Source organism: Elephas maximus, chromosome 25, assembly GCF_024166365.1.
Source record: "Elephas maximus indicus isolate mEleMax1 chromosome 25, mEleMax1 primary haplotype, whole genome shotgun sequence".
Taxonomy (NCBI): domain Eukaryota; kingdom Metazoa; phylum Chordata; class Mammalia; order Proboscidea; family Elephantidae; genus Elephas; species Elephas maximus.
The window spans coordinates 22,075,401-22,101,843 of record NC_064843.1 but is presented as its reverse complement, the minus strand read 5'-3'; the positions used below and the strand labels follow the sequence as shown (position 1 = coordinate 22,101,843).

At 44.3% G+C, this 26,443-nt stretch overlaps 1 protein-coding gene across 26 annotated transcripts in view; it reads right to left on the bottom strand.

Annotated features, from left to right (window-relative positions):
* The window catches only part of ZMYND8 (zinc finger MYND-type containing 8), a 130,313-nt gene that overhangs the window by 38,354 nt on the left and 65,516 nt on the right, over positions 1 to 26,443 (bottom strand). For all 26 annotated transcript variants that reach the window (XM_049868761.1, XM_049868762.1, XM_049868768.1 and 23 more), the window contains 2 exons: positions 20,309 to 20,790; positions 5,831 to 5,971 (listed from right to left, as the gene is read on the bottom strand). In XM_049868761.1, the coding sequence (XP_049724718.1) occupies positions 5,831 to 5,971; positions 20,309 to 20,790 (623 nt within the window). The remainder of the gene's footprint in view (positions 1 to 5,830; positions 5,972 to 20,308; positions 20,791 to 26,443) is intronic.

The window sequence follows — 26,443 nt, the reverse complement described above, 5'->3', positions numbered from 1 at the left end:
CGTGGCTTCTGACCCAGCAATTCCACTTGGAGGAATTTATCCTACGGCTACACTCCCACGCGTGCAAAATGGTCTGTGTACAAAGCCACTTCACTGCAGCTATGTTTTCAATGGCAAGTAATGGAAAACAATCTAGAGTCAAGAAATAAGGGGCCAGGATAACTAAGTTACAGCTCACCTTTAAATGGAGTACACAGCAGCTGCTAAAAGAAAACAGGGGTAGGTATCTTTGTGATATGGAAAGGCAGCCTGTTGACCGAAAAATAAGGATAAAACACACTTGCATTAGTGCAGGGAGAAAAGAAGGAAGTGGAATACAGATGCATATATATATGCATCTCAGGAGTTTCTCTACATCAGCACTACTGTACATTTGGGGTCAGGTAATTCTCTGCTGTGGGGGGCTGTTCAATGCATTGGAGGATATTTAAGCAGCGTCCCTGGCCTCCACCCACAGATGCCAGTGGCACCCACATACCAGGCATGACATTAAAAATGTCTCTAGATATTGCCAAATGTCCCCCCAGAGGGCAAAATCCCCAGGGTTGAGAACCACTGGTATTTATCTCAAAGATCTCTCCAAGAAGAGTAAAAAGGAACAGTGTTCAACTCTGGGGAGGAGGTAGACGGACAGAGGATCAGCGATTGTGTTATATCCTCTGTGCTTTGGAATATATGATATACTTTCATTATCTACACCAAAACCGTTGCCATCGAGTCAATTCCAACTCATAGCAGCCCTACAGAACAGAGTAGAACTGTCCCACAGGGTTTCCAAGGAGCAGCTGGTGGATTTGAACTGCTGACCTTTTAGATCAGCAGTCAAGCTCTAAACCACTCTGCCAGCAGTGATCTAGGTCATTACCCACAAAAAACAAAATAAATCTTAAAGAAAAGTATAAGCACTTGGTTTTTTGTTAAAAGAGAGAGAACTCCTTTGTTCTGAAGCTGCAGGCAAAATTGTAATGGATGGACTTCTAGGAACCACAAAATGGTGGCTCCTTCTAGGGAACAGTATCACGTAGAAAAGATCTTATCAATCAAAACCAAGCAGAGCTCTTTCCAATGTCATTCACCTGCTCTCTAAAGAACATCAAGATAATATCTGGGAAATCTGGGCCCCCAGGTCCACATCTGCACTCTCAAAGAACGCAGACTTCCAAGACATCCTTTATGCAGAGAAAGGAGGCCTCTCATGAAGAAATAAACAAGCAGAAAAGCGCCGGGTTTGACAACTTTCCATTGCTGTCGGCATCTTCGACAGAGCATCGAGGCACTTTTTGTCACTAACAGGACTACTACGCTGAACTGCTCAGTTTGTTCAGCCCAAGGCAAACATCCCCTGATAGATAAGAGACAGGATTACCAGAGAAAGCAAACAGGAGTCTTGAAGAAGAAAAGGAATCCGTCCTCTCCTAGTCTCATGAACTCCTTCTTTTTTATGACTTATTTAGAATGAGAGTCACAGAGGAAGCCCCCGTAACAACCACCAGGGCTCAGCTCCTTGTTTTAGAGGAGTGAAGAGGCCCACAGAGTGAATGGGTGGCCTGGTGAGTCAGTGGGCAGGGCAAGAACCAGGTCTCCTCACAAACCTTCCTGTATCATGGTACTGCTGTTGTTGCTAACAGCCGTTGAGTCGATTCTGACTCGTGGTGACCGCAACTCATGTGACCCCATGTCATTATTTAAGAGTCATTAAGTGACCAATTGACAACCAGTCGACTTGTTTTTATATTTTTTGTTTTGTTTTGGCCCAAAAATTGGGGTTTTTTGGTTTGTTTGTTTCTTTAAATGAATCTAACTGCCAACTTTTAAAAACTAGAATATTTTGCATAAAAATCTGGATTTCTGTCTTTCTTGAGAATTCAAAGGGTCTGACAACAAGGCTTAACTGGAGGGAGCCACTTCCTTTAGAAAGCCCACTCTGTCCTCCCTATTATCACCCATTCCGAATCAGCATTCATCTTACCCCTCTGGCCCAACTTATCCATTGGGAGGCCCAGGGCTTTCAGAAGTCATAACAAGGCCTTCCTGCAAGCATTTCAGGTCATGTCTCCTGGTTAAGAGCCAAGCTTCACAATCAGGTCAGAGTCTAAAGGCCAAACTACCACAAACCATATGTCATCTTGGGAAGGTAACCTTGCTTCTCAGTACCTCAGACCCCATATCTGTAAAATGGGGCTATTACCTACCTTGAATTTTTTTTTTTTTTTAAAGATTGTTTTGATTTATAGACAGTAAAATTCACTTTTTTGGGTGTACAGTTCTGAGTTCTACACATGCACAGATTCATCTAACTACCCCCACAAACAACACAGAACAATTACATCCCCTACAGAATTCCCCTCATACTTTGTATCACACCTCCCTCATTCCAACCCCTGGGAGTCATGGATCTGTTTCCTGCCTCTGATATCGCCTTTTCCAGTTTTTTTGTTTGTTTAGTGAAATAGTGTTTTGTCAGTGATAATAATTTTATCATTATCCCGGCACTCTGTGTCTTTCTGCAAGGAGCCGCGTGGACAACAGACCTGACCGAGCCCTAGGATACATTTGCTCAGTTCCTGGGCAATTGTTAGAGATTTAGCATTCCCCTCCACGTTTCAGGCTTTTCTACCCACGTGTGATACTTCTATCAATCACTAACTGATCCCCCATTAGGTAACTGAAATCCCTGCCCAGAATATGCCCACGCTCCTAGTGCTTTTGTTCCCACCGACTAAAAATGAGGAGTCTGTGCAGGGAAATGAAGAGCAACCAGGGGAGCTTGGATTCCATCACGCCCGCCTACTGAAACACACGGCAGGAAGACCTCTTCACCCCCGCAACGTGCCAAGCCAAAAAAGTATGATCCACAGGCCGTGAGGATTCCTAGTGACCACCTGGCTGGGGAAAGGAGCTCGTTTCTCACCAAGCATGACCAACAGAGAGAAACGTCACCGTGAGAACGCTTCCATATGGCAGTTCTTTTGGGGGTAGAGAGGTGGTAGGAGAGTGTGAGAAAGTACACCACACTGTGGAGAACAATGAATGTTCCCCAGGCCAGCCAACCTGTCTCCTTTCATTCAAGGGGGGAACTGCTGCCAGTCCATCGGAATTGGAGTCCAAATCACACTGACTGCCCAATCGAGCAGCACTAATAGGTGAGCCCTTGACCCACCGCCCTCCGTGGGAAATTGAGCCCTGTCACCTCTGGCTCTGTGATCTTGGGCACCTTGGTCCTCCTCTCCAAATCAGTTTCTCCATCTAGAAATGGCATTGCACACAAGATGAACTCTGTGGGCACTGACCCGCAAAGGAATGGGTGTCAGTCCACACAGGTGGCCGCCCCTCCTTTCCTGAAACCCTCTATATTCCAGGCTCCCAGGGCAACACAGTCCCCCCTGGGGTTTCTTTCACCTTGAATCCATTGTCTTTTCAGTCTCCTTCGCTGGCTTCTTTTCCTCTTTATGATTTCTACAACACACCTAAGGCTTCCAGGCTTAGTGGTTAAGTGCTACAGCTGCTAACCAAAGGTCAGCAGTTTGAATCCGCCAGGCACTCCTTGGAAACTCTATGGGGCAGTTCTACTCTGTCTTATAAGGTTGCTATGAGTCTGAATTGACTCGACGGCAATGGGTTTTTTCTAAGGGTTTCAGGGCCCTCAATCTTTCACTACCCTAGACCAGGGTCTCTCAACCTTGGCACTACTGACAACCTGGGCCAGGTAATGCTTTGTCCACTCAGCCTCTCCACCTACGGTCTCCCACAGTTCCCAAACTTGTAGAATCTGACTCCTTGACTCCCACCACACACAAATGTGCCAGCACAATTACTGGTACAACCACTCCCCTGGTAACTAAAGCCACAAAACCTTGACATTATCCCCAGGGCTTCAAACCTGTTTGTAAATATTTTTGTATTTCTAATAAGTTCCCAGTGATGCTAACACTGCTGGTTAGGGACCAATTCTGAGAACCACTAGGAGAGCAGTGGGTCTCACAATTCATTACAAATAAGCATCACCTGGAGTATTTTAAAATGTAGATTCTAATTCAGTATATCAGGGGTGAAAATGCAAACTATCAGCAGCAGTTCAAACCGGAACAAATGAACCAGTTCAAAGCCCTGGTTATCCCTGGCCCCTTCCTTTCTCTCACAGCCCATGTCCAATCCTCAACAAAGCCTGTCTGCTCCACCTTCAAAACATATCCAGAAGCCAACCACTTATCACCACCACCCAGCTCCCACCACAGTCCGGGCCACCCTCGGCTCTCAGCTGAATTATTCCAACAGTCTCCCAACTGCTCTTCCTGCTTCTACCTTTCTCACTCTATACAGACCAGGGTTTCTCAACCCTGATGTTTGGGGCTGGGTAATTCTTTTTAGCGGGGGACTGTTCTGCTGTGCACTGGAGGATTGTTAGCAGCATCCCTGGCCTCTACCCACTTAAAAAAAAAAACCTGTTAACGTCGAGTTCGATTCTGACTCATAGTGACCCTACAGGACAGAGCAGAACTGCCCCATAGGGATTCCAAGGAGTGCCTGGTGGATTTGAACTGCCCACCTTCTGGTCAGCAGCTGTAGTTCTTAATCACTATGCCACCAGGGTTTCCTCCATCCACTAGATGCCATTTGTAGTCCCCCCAACCCCCATTATGATGAACGCAAATGTCTGCCAACAGTGACAAATGTCCCCTGGGGGGCAAAATCATCCCAGGTTGATAACCACCGATATAGACTATTCTCAACACGACAGCCAGCATGGGCGTCCTATTAAATCAGTTCATATCCCCTCCATTCAAACTCCTCCGCAGCATGGTCTGAGGGTCCCTGCTCTCCTGACCTCTCCCCCACCCCTCAAGCACTGGAGCTTCCTTCTACCTCTGTAATACACCAAGTTAATTCTTACCCTACGGTCTTTCGACCTCTTGGTCCTTCCTTCTAGGATGATCTTCCTCCAGATACTGGCATGGCTGGTTTCTTGGTATCATGCAAATCTCTGCTCAAATACCGCATCTTCAAAGAGGCCTTCCCTGACCCCTCCATCCACACGAATCAGTGTCCACCCCCATCCCGTCCTCCTCTCTCCACGTATTACACCAACGCCTTTTGCCTTCACAGCATACACCACTGTGTGAACTGCCTAGTTAATTAACATGATCACTGTCTCTCCCTCTCTAGAACCCAAGCTCCAGAAGAGCAAGGTTCTTAGGTGAGCTGCTGGTCACTCTACGCCCCGCCCCCGCAGGCCAAAACAGTGCACAGCACATAACAGATGCTCAATAAAAAGTGGGGGTCACAGAATGCATCTCCAAATACTAACTGCACACTTGGTTACTTAACATTTCCACTGCCAACTCTTGCTGGAGACTTTGGCCTAAGGCAGTAGTTTTTCAAACTACCAAGTAAAACCCAATAGGTTAAAAAAAAATAAATTCAGGGGCTGAAGTCCAGCGTTTAAAAAAAAGAGAATTAAGAAAACAGTGCACCAGAGTACGCTGCACACAGAAAGGAAAATGCTGAATTCATGAAACTTGTTTCTGTTACCTATGTGTGTTATATTTACACATACGAGAACCAGGTTACTGTGGTCAAGGGCAGTTAAGGCTGCAAACACTGGCCTAAGGTACATCAAGATAAAACAACTTTGCATGTCAAGGAGCCCCCCCAAAAATCTCTTACTTGTCCCTAATATTGATCTCTCTTCACCTTTACCCACTGTACTTTTAAAATTTTTTGCACAGAGGAAACAGTTCAAAGTTCAAGAACCATCCCAAAAAAGAGGGCATCGCAGCTCACCAAAATATTCACGTTACCACAGAAAGATACTTCCAAAAATTCAACTGACCAAGGTTAAGATTCAGGATGCTTCCAGTGGTGGACGTTTTCTCCGCTTTCGTCGTGACAGGCGTTGACGCTTGGGGAGAGAAAGGTTTCGGGCTGCCAGATAAACTCCCTGCTTGGCCTGTCTTGGTGGAGGCTGGTGAAGCTGAAAAAATATGTAATTGTTAAAAAGACAGATTTACAAATAAACAAAACTTTTACGTGTAGGGTAAGAGAAGAGTGGAAAAGTTGGAAAATTGTATTTGATTTCCACAAGGCCAACACAGCACCATGGCACAGGGTGGGAAGGGGAGAGTTAACCATTTATTTTAAGCAAAGGGCCTTAATCCAAACTTAAACCATTAAAGCCACGAAGGAAGGAGACCTCCCCAGTTATTCTAGTGAACACAAAGCTCTAAGACAAATCAGCTAAGCTGCCTCTGAAATTGGTTTGGCCCTTTCATGGTGTGTATCTCAAATAGCAAATTCAACCAGCCCCACCACGGTCCAGATGCCAGACTGGGAGCCAGACTTACAAATGGTATCTCATCCGTTTGTGGGAAGACAGAGGCTAGGTCACACCCAGCCACTTGCACCTGCTTGTGACCAGCCAGGCCCCTTGGGAAAGCCCCAACTTCCCATTTCAAAGACCCATCGTTTCATGTTCTTTAGTGCTGAATGAAGCCAAACTCAGCAGCAGATGGGAGTGAGGGAGAAGTCGGTAAACTATCTCCCTCCTTACTGTGTTTCTAACTTTTATGTGAGTAAAGGGAGTTACGCCTATGCCTGAGGTTTTTAAAAGTCTCTTAAAACTCACCTATATACAGCTCCTTCTCAGCCTTAGGGAGCCCTGGTGGCACAGTGGTTAAAGCATTCAGCTGCTAACTGAAAGGTCGGCAGTTCGAAACAACCAACCACACCGCAAGCAAAAGATGTGGCAGTCGGCTTCCACAAAGATGACAGCCTTGGAAAACCTATGGGGCAGTTCTACTCTGTCCTACAGGATCACCTTAAGTCGAAACTGACTTGCCAGCAACAAGATTTTGTTTGGTTTTCCTCAGCCTCATTTTACTGGGGTGTGGGGAGGGAGAGTAGAAAACCAAACCATGCATTTTAACAAGATGCAGCATTAATATGAGCCCATGAGGGCCTCCTAAAGAGCCTTGATATCCTGCACCTTTGCCCTCACAGCTCTGCATTACCAGGACTTTCTGGTTAACTCCTCCCGAGCCCAAGTAACAACAGCTGGCCCTGGAAACCTAAAAGGCAACAAAATGGCTGACTTTCCTCAGGCGAGCAACATTTACTCTGAGGCTATCAGGTTGTTAAGAGAAAGCTATTGATGGCAAAGGGGTTAGGAATCAAGATCTCTGAAGTGGGACATGGAGATAGGAATCTCGACCCCCACAGATGTGACTTCAAAAGTGCTCAAACACTGTGGAGGGTAACTGCCTCAGTTTCCTCACCTGTCAAGTGAGGATACTCAAGAGTAAATATTCAATGGGTTAAAACCTGTACACTAGCTCACCTAATCAATATAAACAGGCTAGTTTTAGGTCCATGCGAAGATATACCAGTATTTGAAATGCTGGAGAGGTTGTGGAGAGACTGGAACACTTATACACTGCTGATGGGAATGTTAAATGGTACAACCACTTTGGAAATCGATTTGGTACTTCCTTAAAAAGCTAGAAATAGAACTACCACACGATCCAGCAATCCCACTCCTTGGAATATATCCTAGAGAAATAAGAGCCTTTACATGAACAGATATATGCACACCCATGTTCACTGCAGCACTGTTTTCAAGACCAAAAAGGTGGAAGCAACCACAGTGCCCATCAACGGATGAATGGATAAATAAATTATGGTATATTCACACAATGGAATATTTTGCATCCATAAAGAACAATGATGAATCTGTGAAACATTTCACAACATGGAGGAAATCCGGAAGGCATTATGCTGACTGAAATTAGTCAGCTGCAAAAGGACAAATATCGTATGAGACCACTATTATAAGAACTCCAGAAATTGTTTAAACAGAGAAGAAAATATTCTTTGATGGTTACGAGAGTAGGGATGGGGGCGGGGGAGAGGTTTTCACTTATTAGTGAATAAGAACTATTTCAGATGAAGGGAAAGACAACACACAATACAGAAGAAGTCAGCACAACTGGACTAAACCAAAAGCTAAGAAGTTTCCTGAATAAACTGAACCTTCAAAGGCCAGCGTAGCAGGGGAGTGGGTTTGGGGACCATGGTTTCAGGGGACATCTAAGTCAACTGGCATCATAAAATCTATTAAGAAAACACTCTGCATTCCACTTTGCAGAGTGGTGTCTGGGGTCTTAAACACTAGGAAGTGGCCATCTAAGATGCATCAATTGGTCTCAATCCACCCGGAGCAAAGGAGGATGAAAGACACAAGGTAATTATGAGCCCAAGAGACAGAAAGGGACACATAAACCAGAGACTACATCAGCCTGAGACCAGAAGAACTAGATGGTGCCCAGCTACAACCAATGACTACCCTGACAGGGATCACAACAGAGAACCCCTGAAGGAACAGGAGAGCAATGAGATGCAGACCTCAAATTCTCATAAAAAGACCAGACTTAATGGTCTGACTGAGACTAGAAGGACCCTGGAAGTCATGGTCCCCAGACCTTCTGTTAGCTCAAGACAAGAACCATTCCCAAAGCCAACTCTTCAGACAGGGATTGGACTGGACTATGAGACAGAAGGAAACCCTGGTGGCATAGTGGTTAAGAGCTACAGCTGGCAACCAAAAGGTCAGCAGTTCTAATCCACAAGGCACTCCTTGGAAACGCTATGGGGCAGTTCTACTCTGTCCTATAGGATCGCTATGAGTTGGAATCAACTCGACAGCGGTGGGTTGGATTTTATGAGACAGAAAATGATACTGGTCAAGAGGGAGCTTCTTGGATCAAGCAGACACATGAGACTATGTGGGCAGCTCCTGTCTGGAGAGGAGATGAAAGGGCAGAGGGGATCAGGAGCTGGCCGAATGGACATGGAAATAGAGAGTGGAAGGAAGGAGTGTGCTGTCTCATTACGGGGGGAGTATATAGCAGGGTATATGTAAATTTTTATATGTGAAGCTGAGTTGATTTGTAATCTTTCACTTAAAGCACAATAAAAAAAATTTTTTTTAATTGCCAGTATTTGCAATGTAATACAGTGAGTGTTTTGGGTTGAACAGTTTGTGTCCCCCCAGAATTGAAGTCCATCCAGAACCTGTGAATGTGACCTGATTTGGAAATAGGGTCTTTGCAGGCATAATACAGTTAAGATGAGTCATATTGAATTAGAGTGCCCTCTAAACTGCAGTATGACTGGTGTCCTTTATAAAAAGAGAGAAAATTGGAGAGAGAGAGAGACATGGAGGGAAAACAGCTATGTGAAGATGGAGGTAGAGCATTTTCCCTCAGAGTCCCCAGAATAAACCAACCTAGCTGACACCTTCAATTCAGACTTCTAGACTCCAGAACCATAAGAGAATAAATTTCTGGTTTTTTTAAGCGACCCAGTTTGTGGTAATTTGTTGTGGCAGCCCTAGGAAACAAATACAAAAGGCGCCCTGGTGGCGCAGCAGTTAAGCACTCAGCTGCTAATTGAAAGGTTTTTTATGTATGTCTAGACATAGGCCCGGATTCAAGCAAGGATTTGCGAGCCAGACACTTTGGGTTCAAGTTCCCACTCTGCTGCTGCCCTGCTGTGTAACCTTGGGCGAGCTACCAGAGGTTCCGCACCTCCCTTTCCTGACATCCGTTAAAAAAAAAAAAAACCCAAACCCATTGCCAACAAGTCAATTTCAACTCATAGCAACCCTACAGGACAGAAAAGCACTGCCCCATAGGGTTTCCAAGGCTTTAATTTTTATGGAAGCAGACTGCCACATCTTTCTCCCACAGAGCGGCTGATGGGTTCAAACTGCCAATGTTTCGGTTAGCAGCCAAGCACTTAACCACTGTACCATCAGGGCTTCTTCCTGACATCCATAGAAAGAGATAATAATAGCACCTACTTAATGAGGTCATTTGGGTGGATAACCGGCCCATCAGCTGAACGGTGCCCTGGCATCTATTAACTACTGCGCTATTGTTTGCTCTCACTGTAGTGTTTCCCATTAACCTCTAGAGCTTTGGGTCCATCATCTAAACCAATGGTTCTAAAATGGAGGTGATCCTGCCCCCGGGGCACAATTGACAACACCTGGAGACATTTCTGATTGTCACAGCTGGGGAGGGATCCTACTGGCATCCAGTAGGTAGGTCCCAGAGATGCTGCTAGAAAGCCTACAATGCATAGGATTGTGCTCCCCAGAAAGAATTATGTGGCCCATAATACCAACAGTGCCTAGGTTGAAAAACTCTACACATGGGGATGAAGCACACATGTCTCAAGGATTCCTTTTCCTCATCTGGAAATCAGGAGAGGTGAGGGTTAGGTTAGCTAATCCACATCGACTGGTGCTTGGCAAGCACTCGATAAACATTGGAAATTATTTTCAGAATTCAGCTAAAATACTAAATTAAAACACAGTTCCTGTTAGGATTAATAGAATGCCTGGCCCAGGACCTGGAATACCACGTACTCTCAGTTTGGGTTGTTATTACCATTACTCCACCACCTGTCGGTTTGTTGTACTATGGTGGCTTGCATGTTGCTATGATGATGGAAGCTATGCCACCAGCATCTCGAATACCAGCAGTGTCACCCACAGGGGACAGGTTTCAATGCAGCTTCCAGACTAAGATGGTCTAGGAAGAAAGGCCTGGCAATCTACTTCCAAAAATTAGCCAATGAAAACCTTATGGATCAAAACAGAACACTGTCGAATTCGCATGCTTTGGACATGTCATCAGGAGGGATCAATCACTGTACAGGACATCATGTTTGGTGAGCACCAGAGAGGGCAAGGAAGACCCTCAATAAGATGGACTGGCATAACAGCTGCAAAGAGGCAATGTTTCATTCTGCTGTACATAAGGTTGCCATGAGTTAAAGTCAACTCGATGGCAGCCAACATTACAATTATTACCACTGGTATTGCTGGTATTAAAACAACAAGGAGAACTGAAATGTTTGTTATACTAAGAGACAAGAATAAAGATAAAGGCATTTAAAAAGATTTCAATACTACAAATAGAAATCTTTAGTATCAGGATTATTTAAAACCCACTTATTTATGTTCCTAATTCTTCCAAAAGGAATTTGCAGTGGCTCAAAATATCCACGTAATGTATTTCTCATGAAGATCATAGACCAAGACTTTTTGGATTATATTTTCTTAAGGAAACCAGCAAGCAAGTTTAGCAGCAGAGGCCTTATCATAGTATCTAGAGCACTACTTGAGACTTGCAGGGAATTTTGACAAGGATGCCTAACTCTAAGTGGTAATAGGAACAGCAACAACAACCAAAAAAAAGGCAAAGATGCTGTTGCACCCAGAACTCAAGAAGTGAGTAGGCATTTCCCTCGCTAAGAGGTCAAGTTACAAAAGCAATAAGGAGAGGCTGGCAAGCAGTCTAGCACAGTCCTGCCCACTCATGGTCCTTCGAGAAATTTTAGCAAAAACACAGATAAAAGTCATGTTTAGTGTGTATGTGTGTGTGTTCATGAGTATTAAAAAACCTAATCGACTGCCATCGAGTCAATTCCAACTCATATCGACCCTTTAGGACAGGGCACAACTTCCTCATAGGATTTCCAAGTAGCAGCTGGTGGATTCAAACTGCCAGTCTTGTGGTTAGCAGCCGAACTCTTAACTAGTGCGCCACCAGGGCTCAAGAGTACTAGGGAAAAGAATAAGTACAACACAAACCTTTAATTTCATAGACACATAAAATTTCTTTTGTTAATGAACTTAAGTATTGAGATTTAAAAAACACATTCTCTAAATTAAAAAAAAATTTAAATATAGTCAATAACTGGTCAATAAACATGATCACTGAGCTCAACATAAACAAATGCTATATATATATTATACATATACCCCTTTTCCTTTTTATCTCTATGGTAACATGTTTCAAAAATTAATATCTAGGGTTGATGGCAGATAAAGAAAGAAGAACACTAATATAAATCATAAAACCATTTAGGAGACCACTGGGTGATATTATCCAAAATTAAAATGTATAAAACACCCCGGTCCACAAGTTCCACTGCTAGGAATTCACTCCTGGCTTTAAATTGTAAGAAGTGCCCCAGAATACAGTATGTGCAGAAGAGTGCTTGCTTCAATAGTATTTTATAACAGCAAAAGAATAGGAGACAGCTTATAAAAGCCAATTAATTGGAAACTGGCTAAACAAATTCTGCTATAAATACCATGCAACCCTTAAACAGGATGAAGCTGACTGTAGGATCCGACACAGAACGGCCTCCACAAAAAACACACGTGAAAAAAGAGAAAAGTAAAATGAATTCCGGACAGAATGTCCCTATGTGTGTAAATATTTTTTAGAAGCATATGTACATATTTAAGTGCACAGACACATACTGTTTCTTATAAACTGTCGACAGGGGTAAACTTTTGAGAAAAACAGGAGCTCTAGGTGGTGGGAAGAAAGGCACTTTTTATGTTATATACTCTGTACTGCTGTGTTTTTCCTTTTCATTTTAACCACGTGCATGCAGTACTCCTGTCTTAAAAGAGAGTCAACTAGAGGCGTTTAAGGAGCCCTGGTGGCACGACAGTTAAACGCTCAGCTGCTAACCAAAAAGTTGGTAGTCTGAACCTACCCAGTGGCTCCCAGACAGAAAAAGCTGGCTATTTGCTCCTGTGAAGATCACAGCCTAGAAAACATATGGGGCAGCTCTATTCTGTCAAACGGGGTTGCTAAGAGCTGACACCTATTTGATGGCACCCACCAACAATGGCAACCAAGGTGTGTAGATTACCAGTCTCTGTTATTTTTCCTGTGGTTTTTTTGGAGAGGAAGATCTTTTAAAACAAGTACAAAATGTATTTGCTAACATGGAAAAACATGAACGAAGGGAGAGGAATTCCATCATTACATGACTCCAGTGAAGTTTGATAGATACGTTCTTAAAAACTTTTATCCTGGCTTTGCAGGTGGCCACCTAGAGAAGCGTGTAACATGCTAGCCAATTGGGGTGATTACAACGTGAGGATTGAAGAGAGGTGGCTGCACAAACTGAAAGTCCTAAATGCCACTGAACTACATGCTTTAAATGGTTCATTTTCTTATGTGGCTTCCACCTCAAGAAAAATACTAGGAGAGCCAAACTGCTTATATCATATGGGGTTAGAAAGTTAGAAACATGCCGTGAATACAGCACACGTACGAGAATATATAATTTACACTAAGAAAACAAATCAACGTTTATGTTTAAAATGTTACTTCACTGAAGCCACGTTTTTCTCCAAGAAATGTTTTCTTAGATTCAGTCACTCACGTACCACCATGAGTTCTGTCCTATTCATGCCTGGAATCCTGCCTGCGCAGTGGTTAAGAGCTACGGCTGCTAACCAAAAGCTCAGCAGTTCGAATCCACCAGTCGCTCCTTGGAAAGAAACCCTATGGAGCAGTTCTACTCTGTCCTTTAGGGTCGCTATGAGTCGGAATCAACTTGAAGGCAACAGGTATTCATGTACTATCCATATAGCTGACAATTAGAAGCGTATATACCGACATAAAGATTTCAAAAACACAGAAATGCTGCTACAGCGGACACTCTCTGCACACACTGCATGAGAAGAAACAGAAAGCCTAGTTTGATCCCATTCTGCCACCAAAGTCATTAGTACTGTATTTTTTACATTTTTATTAATGTAATTATACACATTAAAAAATCTGAAAGAACACCCAATTCGTAATAGGTGTCACCTCCTGGGGTGAAATTAAATGCTATTTGTTCTATGATATTAAAAAATTTTGAAAGGACAATTTTATGTCTGGGGGAAAAATGATGAAAATGAAATGAAATATTGAACTTTAAAGAACAGCGTTAAGCAAACAGTTTTGGTAAAATTCAAAATCGTGATACTTTAAATCAATGGTTTTCAACTGGTGGGGGGGGTACAGATTTGTTCCTCCAGGGGATATCTGGCGATGTCTGGAGACATTTTTGGCTGTCACAACTGGGGTAAGGGGCCCTACTGGTATCTCTTGGATAGAGGCCAGGGATGCTAAACATCGTACAAAGCACAGGACCAGCCCCCCCAGCAAGAATTATCAGGCCCAGAATGTCAATAGTGTTGAGCTTGGGAAACCCTGCTTTAAATCACTCTAGACATGTGCAAAAGCAAGAAGACTTTTGGAAACTCTCAATTCAATTAAACTTTGAAATGGATGCCAATCCTTTTACAAAGCCATAAATCCTGCCAAAGAAAGAACTAATTGCCTCTGAAGTCACAAATAATTTAATCAGATTTTATACTTTGATGTGCAGTTCACAAGTGTGGGCTAAAACACACCATTTATTATCTACGAAATCCTAACAGCCTGTGCGAAGTGCTCCTCTGACCACATGAAGCACGAGTCTTGGAACCGAATTAGAAAAAACACCCCTTTGCTCCCACGCACCCAGCACTCTGGGTGAGGTGGGGGTGAGGAGTTAATGACTCACGTGAATTTTCCTCTATTTATGAAAGCTTGGAAACAACCTGTACGTTCAAAGGGCTGCGGTTTTGCACAATTCCTAGTGGCACCATGCACGGAGGGGCTGGGCGGCAGGGCGGCACTGCATGGCTGTGACAGAATGCAAAGCATTCATATAGCGAGGGAGGCATCTATCTAAGTGATATGCCAAAGGGCTATGTACTAACGTGGAAAGTATTCACAATTCAAGGTCAAGTTAAAAAAAAATCTAAACCACCTACATCAGCCGTTACAAATAGGTGATCCATGAACCACACAGTTCGCAGCTGTGTTTTACGCAGCATAGAGATTTTTTATTCTATTTGAGCCAATATGTAAAAGTTGGAGTCATTCCCACTTAAAAGAATATAGATTTGAGACTTCTCTTGCAAAATCAACAATCTGGCTACACTGAGCCCACCTTCCCACTTGGCCAAGAAGCGGCAGGAGGAAAAGTACTTTTAGAAGGTACTAAATGCCACTGAACTGTATCCTTTAAAATGGTTAATTTTGTGGGAAGTGACTTTTACCTCGATTAAATAGAGCTCGAGAGCTTTGATTCCATCATCTAAACCAATGGTTCTCAACAGGTGGTTGGGTCTTACCCCCAACCCCGACACATTTGCAATGTCTAGAGGCATTTTTTGATTGTCATAACTGGGGTGGGATGCTACTGGCATCCAGTGGGTAGACCCCAGAGATGCTGCTAAAGAGCCTACAATGCACAGGATTGTCCCTCACAAGAAAGAATTATCCAGCCCATAGTATCAATAGTGCTGAGGCTGAAAAAACTCCCATCTAAACACTGGGATGAAGTAGGCAAGTTTACTTGAGACTGACGGGTTATGACCCATTAGTGGATCATAAGCAACATTTTTTGTAATGAAAGACAAAAACAAAACAAAACACACAGTCCTTAAGTTGATTCAGACTCACGGTAACCTCACATGGCTCAGAGTAGAACTATGTTCCGAAGGGTTTTCAACAGCTGATTTTTTTTTTTCCAGAAGCATGACACCAGGCCTTTCTTCCTAGATGCCTCCGGGTGGTCTCGAACCACCAACCTTTCAGCTAGCAGCTGGGCATGCCAACCATTTGCAATGCAATAGAGTGTAAATACCAGCATGTACCTGGGTCTGGGTTTTATATCAGAAGGATAAGTATATCGTTGCAGAAGTTTTACAAACACACAAACACATGCACACACGCTCAGGTATGTGTGTAGTACATCATGATGAAAAACCTATTTCTGATTTAGTTCACCCCAGTCATTACCGCTCCCTATGGTATTTCAGGAACGTCTCACCTCATTTCTGGAAAGCGAGTTTTCTTACGCGGGCCCGCTTCCCAACCTCACTCACTTCCATATCTGCCCGATGCCTGCAAGTATGAGTTTCAACTTAATAGTATGATTTATAAACCAAAATAGAAAAAATGCTGGAAATATTGTCTAAGGGTTAACCGTGGTAACCTATGGAAGGTGGGGTTACCTGTGACTCTAGTTTTTCTAGTTAACAACTGTTTTATGACAAATAGGTATTGATTTCGCAATAATAAAAGCATGTATTAAAGAGTATTTTCTCCTTAAACAGCAACACATAATGGAGGTACAAGATCAAAAAAACGTTAACTCAGAGGGTGGTGAAAGCCTCTGAGTTAATACATATTAATGACTTAAATCAGGATCCCGCAAGCGAATACTGGTGGAGGCATCAGTTCTGGCCAGGAAGCCAATACAGAAGGGGAACCAGAAAAATCACCAAGAATACAAACCACTACTTTGGCCATTTAGACGGCAGGATTCCAGGATACCAGGAGGGAAAGGCTCCTGGCTGAGCAAAGTGCGTCTCCGAAAGCTGAATCCAGCTCTAAGGATTACAAAACACATGGCTCCGAGCTCCTCAATCCCCAAGTAAGAGGAAGGTTTCTAAATACTCGTAAAAGTTTTATTTTAATAGTTTGCTCATTTCAATTTGTAGCTTTGTGTTGCTGGTTACAAAATTTTCACTGATTAAACTACTTATATGGTTTTTCCATCAAATGGCAATCTTGCCCACATGATTGTGGAAAAATTAGTCTCATCCGTAGTATCCCTGATTATGGGTTATTTCACTGTGTTCCACCACTCCCTCCAGTGGATGTCATTATCAACGCTAACAGCAGAGGGCAGAAGGGCGCAGTGTAAAGAATACAGGCCTAGATTCAGAGTCTGGTTCAGGGACCTAGCCACCTCCCTGACACTCCCGGCAGCGACCTCAACTTGCCTTCTGTAAAATGGGGGGGCTGGCTGAGAATTTCTTCTATTCTTATACGGCCTGCAAGCTAAAAATGTTCTTAACATTTTTAAATGATTGAGAAAAATCAAAGGAAGAATTAATGTTCATGAAATGTGCAAATTACATAAAATTTACATTTCGGAGTCTTATCAGTAAAGTTTTATTAGAACACAGCCATGCTCATTTGCTAACATAACGTCTACAGCTGCTTTTGAGCTACAAGCACAGCACTGAATAGTTCAATAGACAGAACCACAAAGCCTAAAATATTTACTATCTGGCCCCTCAGAGACTGACTCGTTGCTGTCAAGAGGCCCGGTAGGACAGAGTAGACCCTATAGGACAGAGTAGAAATGCCCCATAGTGTTTCTAAAGAGCGGCTGCTGGATTTGAACTGCTGACCTTTTGGTTAGCAGCTGAGTTCTTAACCACTGCACCACCAGGGCTCCCCTTACAGCCCAAAACCAACCAAACCCACTGCTGTCGAGTTGCTTCTGACTCATAGCGACCCCACAGGGTTTTCAAGACTGTAAACCTTTACAGTAGCAGATTGCCACATCTTTCTCCCACAGAGCCACTGGTAGTTTCAAACTACTACCCTTTTCTGTTAGCAGTCGAAAGCTTTAACCATTGCGCCACGAGGGCTCCTTGGCCCCTTATAGAAAAAGGAGCAATTTACAAGATTACATTGTTTTGGAATTTCGCTTCTCCTCCTTTTCTACTCGATGGCTGTCTAACACATGATTAACAAAATGACCCCATGCACACTTAGAACAGATGATTATATTTTGGGACAGGCACTTTTCAAATTCACTGAAGTCAGGGATCCACTAACCTATGATATAAAAAGCCCATCAAAAGTGATAAGGGATTTTCTCAGGCATTCTGATGTCATTTCTCCCTCTCCCTTTGTACTTCCAGGGGGGCAGAGAGAAGCTGAATTAAACACATGAGTCAAGTTCTCATACTCCTATAAAACGATATACTCTGAAATGTGACACAGGAGAACCAATGGGGGTTCACAAACCATGTTTTATTTTACTATTTATATTACTTTCATGTGTATTAGGAAAAAACACAACAAGCAATTTTATTGCTTAGGATGGAGCTAAGCTGTAGACTTAATATTTAAGTATGTCATAAAATAGCTGGTACTAAGAATATGGCAAAAACCATGGCAATGGAAGTTCAGACAGCAGTGAGTTACAGGGTTGCTGTCGTGCGTAAAACACTCAGCAGCGTGCTCTATATGGGAAGCAACGAGCTGAACTCCGTGAGGAGCCTGTGTGATTATGTACCATGTTTTGGCAAGTTGGCTAAAACAGGATCGTACAATGAGATACAAAAATCTTTTAGAACTCCGGTTAGAAAACGGGAGCAAGAGGAACGTTTTTTTCTGAAACTATGTCATCATAAATCATGTCAATTCTAGAACGAAGCTTTAAAACTCAAATGTGAACATCCAGAACCAACCACATACAGCCCTCGTTTTGAAAGATCAAAAGTCATTTATACTTCACCAATTCTCTATGCCCCACCCAGAGCCATCTTTGAAGCAGCTGGAAGCAGTGCTTGAAGATAACCAAACGAACAACACAACCAAAATGGATGGAACTCTTTAAGGTAATAATGGACTAAGTCCCCATTGCTTTTATCTTCCTGCAGCATCTGTGGTCCTTAAAGAACTGATGTTTTGTCCCTGAAGAACTGAAAGAAGGAAGAAAAGAAAGGAGGAAGGGAAGTAGAGAAGGAGGAACGAAAAATGGAGGGAGGGAGAGAGAAAAGGATAGAAGAAAGAGAAAGATGGAGGGAGGAAGAAGGAAGGAAGGGAAAGAGGGAGGGAAGGAGGAAGGAACCGAAACCTAAAAGGCTGTCATCCACAGTTAATATGCTCTGTTGAGAAGTCTACAACTAGTGGTACGATCTGCAGAAGTGCTTTATTCATCCTGCAGAACATCCTGACATTCTACGATGACGTTTAATAATGGAAATTCTACATCAAAATCCAGATTTCCCATTTCTCTGGAAGAATGTTAAGATCTGAAACCAGAAGTCCACGTTCCTGAATGGCAACCACGGTCTGGAGCCCTTGCCATGGGGCATGTGGCCCTGGCTCACCAGTCCCTACCCCTCTCAGCTGTCTCCCCAGCCCAGAGCCTGAGGCTGGCTGCCCCTTTTGCTCATGCCTGCCTTTCTTAGTGTGGAAACTTCTCTGTGCCCATGTCTCTCAAAGGCTGAAAAACAGGGAACTAACTGCGAAGGCCGTATGTTTGAAGAAAAGTGAGAGTAACCTACTTCCTTGTAACTGCCATCGAGTTGATTCTGACTTATAGCAACTTATAGGACAGAATAGAAATGCCCCACGAGGCTTCTACAGCTGTAATCTTTGTGGAAGCAGACTCCACACCTTTCTTCCATGAAGCAGACTGGTGAGTTCCAACCACTGACCTTTTGGTTAGCAGCGAGTGCTTAGCCATTGCACCACCAGGGCTACTTTATTAGAGAAGCAAAAAGCTTCTTACGTATTTAACATGCAGCAAATTATGTTTGAGTGAGGAAAAAAAAAAGTCAACATAAGTCACCATTACTTCCCTTACACTCAGCCAGCATTCCTCATCTGCACCCTCTCCGTGATCTACGCAGGCATGTAACTGATGAGCCCATGAGAAATAATATAGCAACCACTTCAAATGCCAGGTACTTTTCTAAGCCCTTTTTGTATGTTGATGGATTTAATCCTTACAAAAACCTAAGAGGTAGGTCTGATTATTGTCCTCATGTTACAGATCAGAAAACTAAGGCACCAAGTGGGTAAGCACCCTGCTCAAAGGCACACAGAGAATGGCAGAACCAGAATGGGGCCCCAGCATCCTCGTTCCTAACTACTCTGCTGAACCAAGTCTCAAAACTGCAACACAACTGTTAAAGGGTCACCTTTAAGGAGTGGAATTGCTTTTGGGAGAGAGAGCTTTTTTTTTTTATCTCATATGTTTCTCTAGTACTTGCATGTTAAAAAAGAATGGATGGCTCTGATAGAAAAGCTATCTTTCAATGAAAACGAATTCTTGGGAGAGAAAAACCAGCGCTATGGGAAGTGGGTATGAACCCAAAAGGCCTAAAGGATTTCTGGCCATCTCTGTCCACGTCCAGGAATGACCTCCAGGTTGCCGTTTGGGAACATTTTTCTCATTTTTTGTTCCCCTAACAGCAAGAAGTGGAGCCCTGGTGGTGCAGTGGTTAAGCACTCGGCTGCTAACCAAAAGGTCACTGGTTCAAACCCACCAGCCACTCTGTAGGAGAAAGATTTGGCAGCCTGCTTCCATAAAGATATACAGCCTTGGAAACTCCATAGGTCAGGCAAAGTTCTACTCTATCCTACATGTTTGCTGAGACAGAACCGACTCAACAGAAATGGTTTTGGGTTTGAAACACAAGAATCCTGTCTGATTATTCATTGAGAATTTGCCCCACTGGAGCCTAACCCCACCTGTGAAGCACCTTTGACTGCTGTTATGATCACCCACTTGGGATCAACGCAACAGACACCGCCCATGTCTGAATGACTTCCTCCACCCTCCCCTGCCCAGGGCTGACCTGTACTCTTATCAAGGAAGTCCATGGACTCTTCGCTCGCGCTGAAATGGCTGGAAGTCGCCTTCTTCTCAGCATCCTGCTCCACGTCAGAACCCGTGTGCACAGAAGAGTTTGTACTCATGGGGGAGCGAGGCATATCCGACAAGGAAATCCTGCGGCCCGTGCCCCCACTCAGCATGGGCTTGCTCATCAGGATCTTGGGAGATGCTGTCATGTCAAAGTTGAGCTTGACCTTTTCCTGCTTGTCTATCTTGGCAGTGCCAGCACTGGGGTTGGAGGGATCAAGCAGCATTTGGTACTGGCTGTTGGGCGTGTAGGGTGTCCGGAACGGAGAATAATTAAAAACTCCAAACTTCCTACGGATGTTCTCCACGTAAACCTCCATCTCTTGCATTGCACTGTTGAAGATGCTTTTAGTCTTTTTCACAGAAAAAGGAATTTCTTTAGACATGAGGTAGCAATTATTTATTGGAACCCAGGCCCTAGAAGTGCAAAAGGGAAAGAGTTTAAGTCAACTTTGGTAATTTCCAAGACTGTTTTTTCTTCATGCAAACCAAATTAGCTTCGTATTTTTGCCAAGATTCTTAAATACTTAACTTTTTTTTTTTTTAATGACTTGGTTTGAATGCTTACTAAATGATCCGTATAACAGACATATTCTGTTATGATGACAGAACACGAACAACAGAATTTAGCTAGAACTTTCAAAGGCTCTATGACTTACTCATTTTAATCCATAAAGAAAAAAGTAACAATGGAGACTTGGTGGTGCAGTGGTTAAGAGCTCAGCTGCTGACCAAAAGGTCAGCAGATCAAATCCACCAGCCACTCCTGGGAAACCCTATGGGGCAATTCTACTCTGATCTACAGGGTCGCTATGAGTCAGAATCGGCTCGATGGCAGAGGGTTTGGTTTTTGGGGTTTTTTGTTTTTTGGCTTTGGGCTGGTGAGATGAGGAAAACAAATACCAATGTCACTGTAGCCTAGACTACATCTCACACATCAGCCAAGTCTCATGGATTGAACTGTGTTCCCAAAAAATATCTGCCACCTTGGCTAAGTCATGATTCCACTGTATGATTGTCTACCATTTTACCTTCTGAAGTGATTTCTCTAAGGGTTTTAAATCCTACCACTATGATGTAATAAAATGGATTAACAGCAGTTATACTGATGAGGTCTACAAGATTAGGTAGTATCTTAAGCCAATCTCTTTTGAGATATAAAAGAGAAAAGCAAGCAGAGAGACATGGGAGCCTCATACCACCAAGAAAGCAGTGCCAGGAGCAGAGCGAATCCTTTGGACCTGAGGTTTCTGTGCTGTTTCCAGACCGAGGGAAGACTGATGACGAGGACTTTCCTCCAGAGCCGACAGAGAGAGAAAGCCTTCCCCTGGAGGTAACACCCTGAATTTGGACTCCTAGCCTACTCGACTGTGAGAGAGTAAATTTCTCTTTGTTAGAGCCATCCACTTGTGCTATTTCTCTTACAGCAGCACTAGGTGACTAACATACATGAAGAGCCTCTCTTCTCATTGGGATTCTAGAGGGGACTAGAAACAAACCCTGAAAAACCGTCAGCCTAAAAAGAGGTGCTTGTTTTTGAATGTGAGATAATTCACGTGGAAAGTAACCAAAAACAAAACCAGCCTTTCTGATTTTAACTGGCCAATAAATAAACAAACATGTTTTCTAATGCAGAATAGGAAGCAGTGGTGGCTCAGGGGTAGGGTTCTCGGCCTGAATTCCCAGCCAACACACCTCACGTGCAGCCAGCACTCATCTGTCAGGGGAGGCTTGCATGCTGATATGACGCTGAACAGGTTTCAGCGGCGCTTCCAGATGAAGACAGACTAGGAAAAAAGGCCTGGCAATCTACATCCAGAAATCAGTCAATGACAACTCTATGGATCACAATGGTCCAATCCAGAACCAGTCATGCAGACAGCACAGGACCAGGCATCATTTCGTTCCATTATGTATGGGGTCGCCACGAGTAGGGGGTCGGCTAACAACAATGCAAAATAAAACAGGATGGCACTCTCACCTATCAAACTAGGTGTGGGGCGGGGAACAGCCCTTCAGCCTCTGGGTATGCACCTCCCATCTCCCACCTCCCACTCCCAATCGGTTCAATTTTCCTACCTTCAACCCCCATATCCCAACAGGCTCTCTGCAGAGGCCCAAGAATGTAAAAATGGCACTGCCTGATTCTCTGGAACTAGCAGCCCAGCAGCTGTGGGTAGGAGACAGAAAGGAATGTGGGTACAACTGCTGCGGGTGCGGCAATGCCGACACAGGAGTCCCCAGGACGTAACTCTGTCACCACATACATTTCCACTGCCTCAACCCAGTTTGCAGCTGGGAATTGAGGGAGATGTGTTTTTCCAAGGAGGCTGCCTGGATTTTACAGGCCATAAACGCAAGATGGTGGCAGCAAAGTGAGCGAGAAAATCCACACACAGGGTAAAGGCAGTAACATCCTTGTTGCTACCAAAGTGGCTATTTAGGATCTAGGCCGGCATGGCCATGTCCTCCAATTTTTCAAAAGAAAAAAAAAAAAAGGATTTTTTTTTATATTAAATTTAGCCCACTTTTTTTTTATTGTGGTAAATACATATGTAACAAAACATTTGCCATTTCAATGTTTTTTGACATGTACAATTCAGTGACACTCATCGTGTTCATCTTGTTCAACCATCACTGCTAGCGTGTCCAGATTTTCCGTCATCCTTAACAGAGGCTCAGGGTCCCCTAAGCAGTGAGTTCCCTTCTTCCACTCCCTCCCACCCACCCCGGGTAATCACTACTGATAAAGTTCAGTCTCTATACATTTGTCTGTTCTAGGCATTTCATATATATGAGATGGTACAGGATTTGTCCTTTTGTGAAATTTTACCCCAATTCTAACAGCTGGCATCGGATTCACATTTTTAAAAGAAAATGGTTTGGGGGAAATAAAGCGTGTCCTTGGAGCAGAATTCAGAACACAGGCTGATTCTTTGCAACCCTTGACGATAACTAGATCATGACACAAACTAAAACTGTCGTTGTGAGACGTCATCAAGTCAATTTTGACTCATCGCACCCCCGGTGACAGAACAGAACTGCCCCACAAGGTTTTCTAGGCCGTAGCCTTTATGGGAGCAGATCACCAAATCTTTTCTCCCACGGAGCCACTGGGTGGGTTCCAACAGCCAACCTTTTGGTTAGCAGCCAAGCATTAACGGTTGTACCACCAGGGGTCCTTAAACTAAAACTAAAAAAAACACCCCCAAAATAGCTAACTCAACTCAGTGTGCTTAAAATCACCAGCTTCTCATGCATTCCGACTGGCTGCTACCATTCTGCTGAGGCCTGAAGAACCACAGCTCCAGGCAGACAGAATGGGGGCTGAACGGGAGCCAGATGCCTTCCAGGTTGAGTCTGCACAAGACTTCATGTGTGAGGCTGGTGGACACAAGTCCAGACTAGACAAGACAGGTCTGAGAAGCATAGGAACCCCAGGACTGCCCTTGGACATGTGACTTCACTCCCCTGAGCCAGCCTCAGCTGTGTCACCAGTGAAGCAGGGGATGGGCCCCTGCCCTCCTGGGAGGGAGTCGGGGAGGGGGTGGGCATCGAGGGGATCAAATGAAAGGCACTCAAGCCAGTGTCCAGCACCACCAGTCGGTCATTAGCATTCGACCATGTTCCCCCCCCACACCCCTCTCCACCAGTGTCTGTACCAGGGCCTTAACCTGTTTCTTCCCTGGTTCTCAGATGCAGTCAGTGGAGTTCATTGCTAAGCAATTTCTGGAAAGTAAAATGTTTCTTTTCCTTTAAAGTTGGCCTGGAGCCCTGGTGGTGCTGTGGTTAAGAGCTAGGCTGCTAACCAAAACATCAGCAGGTCAAGTCAACCAGCTGCTCCTTGGAAAACCCTACAGGGCAGTTCTACTCTGTCCTATAGGGTTGCTATGAGTCAGAATTAACGCAACGGCAACCAGTTTAGTTTTTTTTTTTGGTTGGGAAAGCAGGCCCAGGAAACACTTAAATGGAAATGATACTTGCTTGTGGTCTGGGTCACAATATGAAGTTTCTAGAGGGCAATGTCACAAGAGCAGCACCTCATTTAAAAGCCTGAGCTCTGGACTTACACTGTCTGGGTTCTAATCCCAGCCTGGCTACTTCCTGGCTGTGTGGCCTTCATCAAGGTCTTAGCCTCTCTGTGCTTCAATTTTCTTATCAGTAAAATGGAGATAAAATCAGTTTCTCTTTCACATGGTTATTGTTAGAACTGAACAAACACACCAAAAGGCCTTCAAAAACAGGGCCTGGTAAACAGTACGCATTCCATGTCTGCTACTTGTTGATGTTGTTTTTTTTTAGATATACAGGCACTTAAGGAAACACATTCTATATTCTCATGCAATATTACGTGCCTGTGTCTACGAAATATAGCAAAAAAAAAAAAAAGAAGAAATCTCTTAAAGGAGAGAGCATGCAGTGAGGCCACTCAGGACACATGCTGACACGTGCAGGAGCCTCCCCAGCCTCTCACTACAATTTGATTTGCTGGACAACTAAGCATGCAGCGGTCTAGGATAGTTCTTGGTCTGCTGTCCTGTCCTATGTCACTGACACACGTTTCGCTCTGCGACCCAAAGGTGGGAGTGCCCCTGAAACAGGGAGCAGTTTATCACACCTCCTGCAGCCTCCACTTGGTTCCCTGGCCTTAGCCAGAGCACACGAGTCAACACACCCTGCCGCACTCTGCTTTCTTAAAGAACATCTATGGGAAACCCGAGATCCTCTGCAGATGAAGGGGACCACCCCCCAACCCCAGAATGAAGAACTTCCTTTAGGCGTTGCCTCGCCCACAGCTGTCAGTGACTCCCGACCCAATGCCAACTAAAACATTCTTAGAACTGCAACGTGTCGTTACTCCACCGCTGCGGAATGCCCTTCACGAGTCCCTTAGTGTGCTCCCTCACCCAAAACAAACCCAACAACTTGGAGCTTTCCCGCAGGGGATCAAAGACACCACAGACTCCAAGAAGGACCTGGAAAATTTGGTGGGTTGCCACAAATTTGCCATGGGAGGTAGCGAGATCATGACACTCATGCTGCTTTCTTTTCCACAAACACACAGAAGCGCTCTGGCTTCCACAAAAGCTCCAATCCAGAACCAAGTCCTCGACCTGCAAGGTGGGGTCCAGGGCCCCTGGGACAGCACCAGCAAAGCTCAGGCACTGTTCTTCTTCATGCCCCCTAAGCCACCCCCCACCAGAGGGGTGAGGGCTGTGAGAGGACCTGGGAATAGGTAGTGCATGGGGCCAAGCCTTGCTGTTCCCCACCCAGCTATTTCCTAAGTGTACAAACACTGTGTCATACTAGAGAGTGAGAATAATCCTAAACCTTCAAGATAATAAACACTCGCTATGCTCTCGTGTTTATTATCTTGAAGGTTTAGGATTATTCTCACTCTCCAGTATGACACAGAGTGCGATAAACACTTGCTACGCTCTCGTGAGGAAACCTGGTGGCGTAGTGGTTAACAGCTACAGCTGCTAACCAAAAGGTCGGCAGTTCGAATCAACTAGGCGCTCCTTGGAAACCCTATGGGGCAGTTCTACTCTGTCCTATAGAGCCCCTGTGACCCGGCCCTGCTCACCCATCTAGCTCCATCTCCTACCGTCCTTTCCTCCTCTCACCCCATCTGACCCAAACTGTCCCCCTTGCTTTTCCTCAGCACACTCAGCCCTTCCCTGCCCAAGTCTCTGCTCTTGCTGGTTCCTGATCTTCACACCTGGCCCATCATTATCTCCTGATCTCTAAATATCTTGCCTGCTTGTTGACTTATTTATTATCCTCCTTCTCCTCTAGGATGCAGCTGTCAAGCAGGTAGGGACGGTGTCTGCCTAGCTCCCTCCTGTATCCCCAGAATCTAGCACACAGCCTGGCACACGGCAGCCACTGTGGATACATATTTCTGTCAACGAAGGAATAAATTAATTTTAGAAAGATTTCCAACAAGAGTAGTTGCAATCAAATAAAGTGCGATACTTCCTGCCAAACCCACGACCATCTCAACAAATTTCTCTTCTGTCTCCTGACAACGGATTCCTAGTAAATAATTTTGCAGGATACTTTGGAA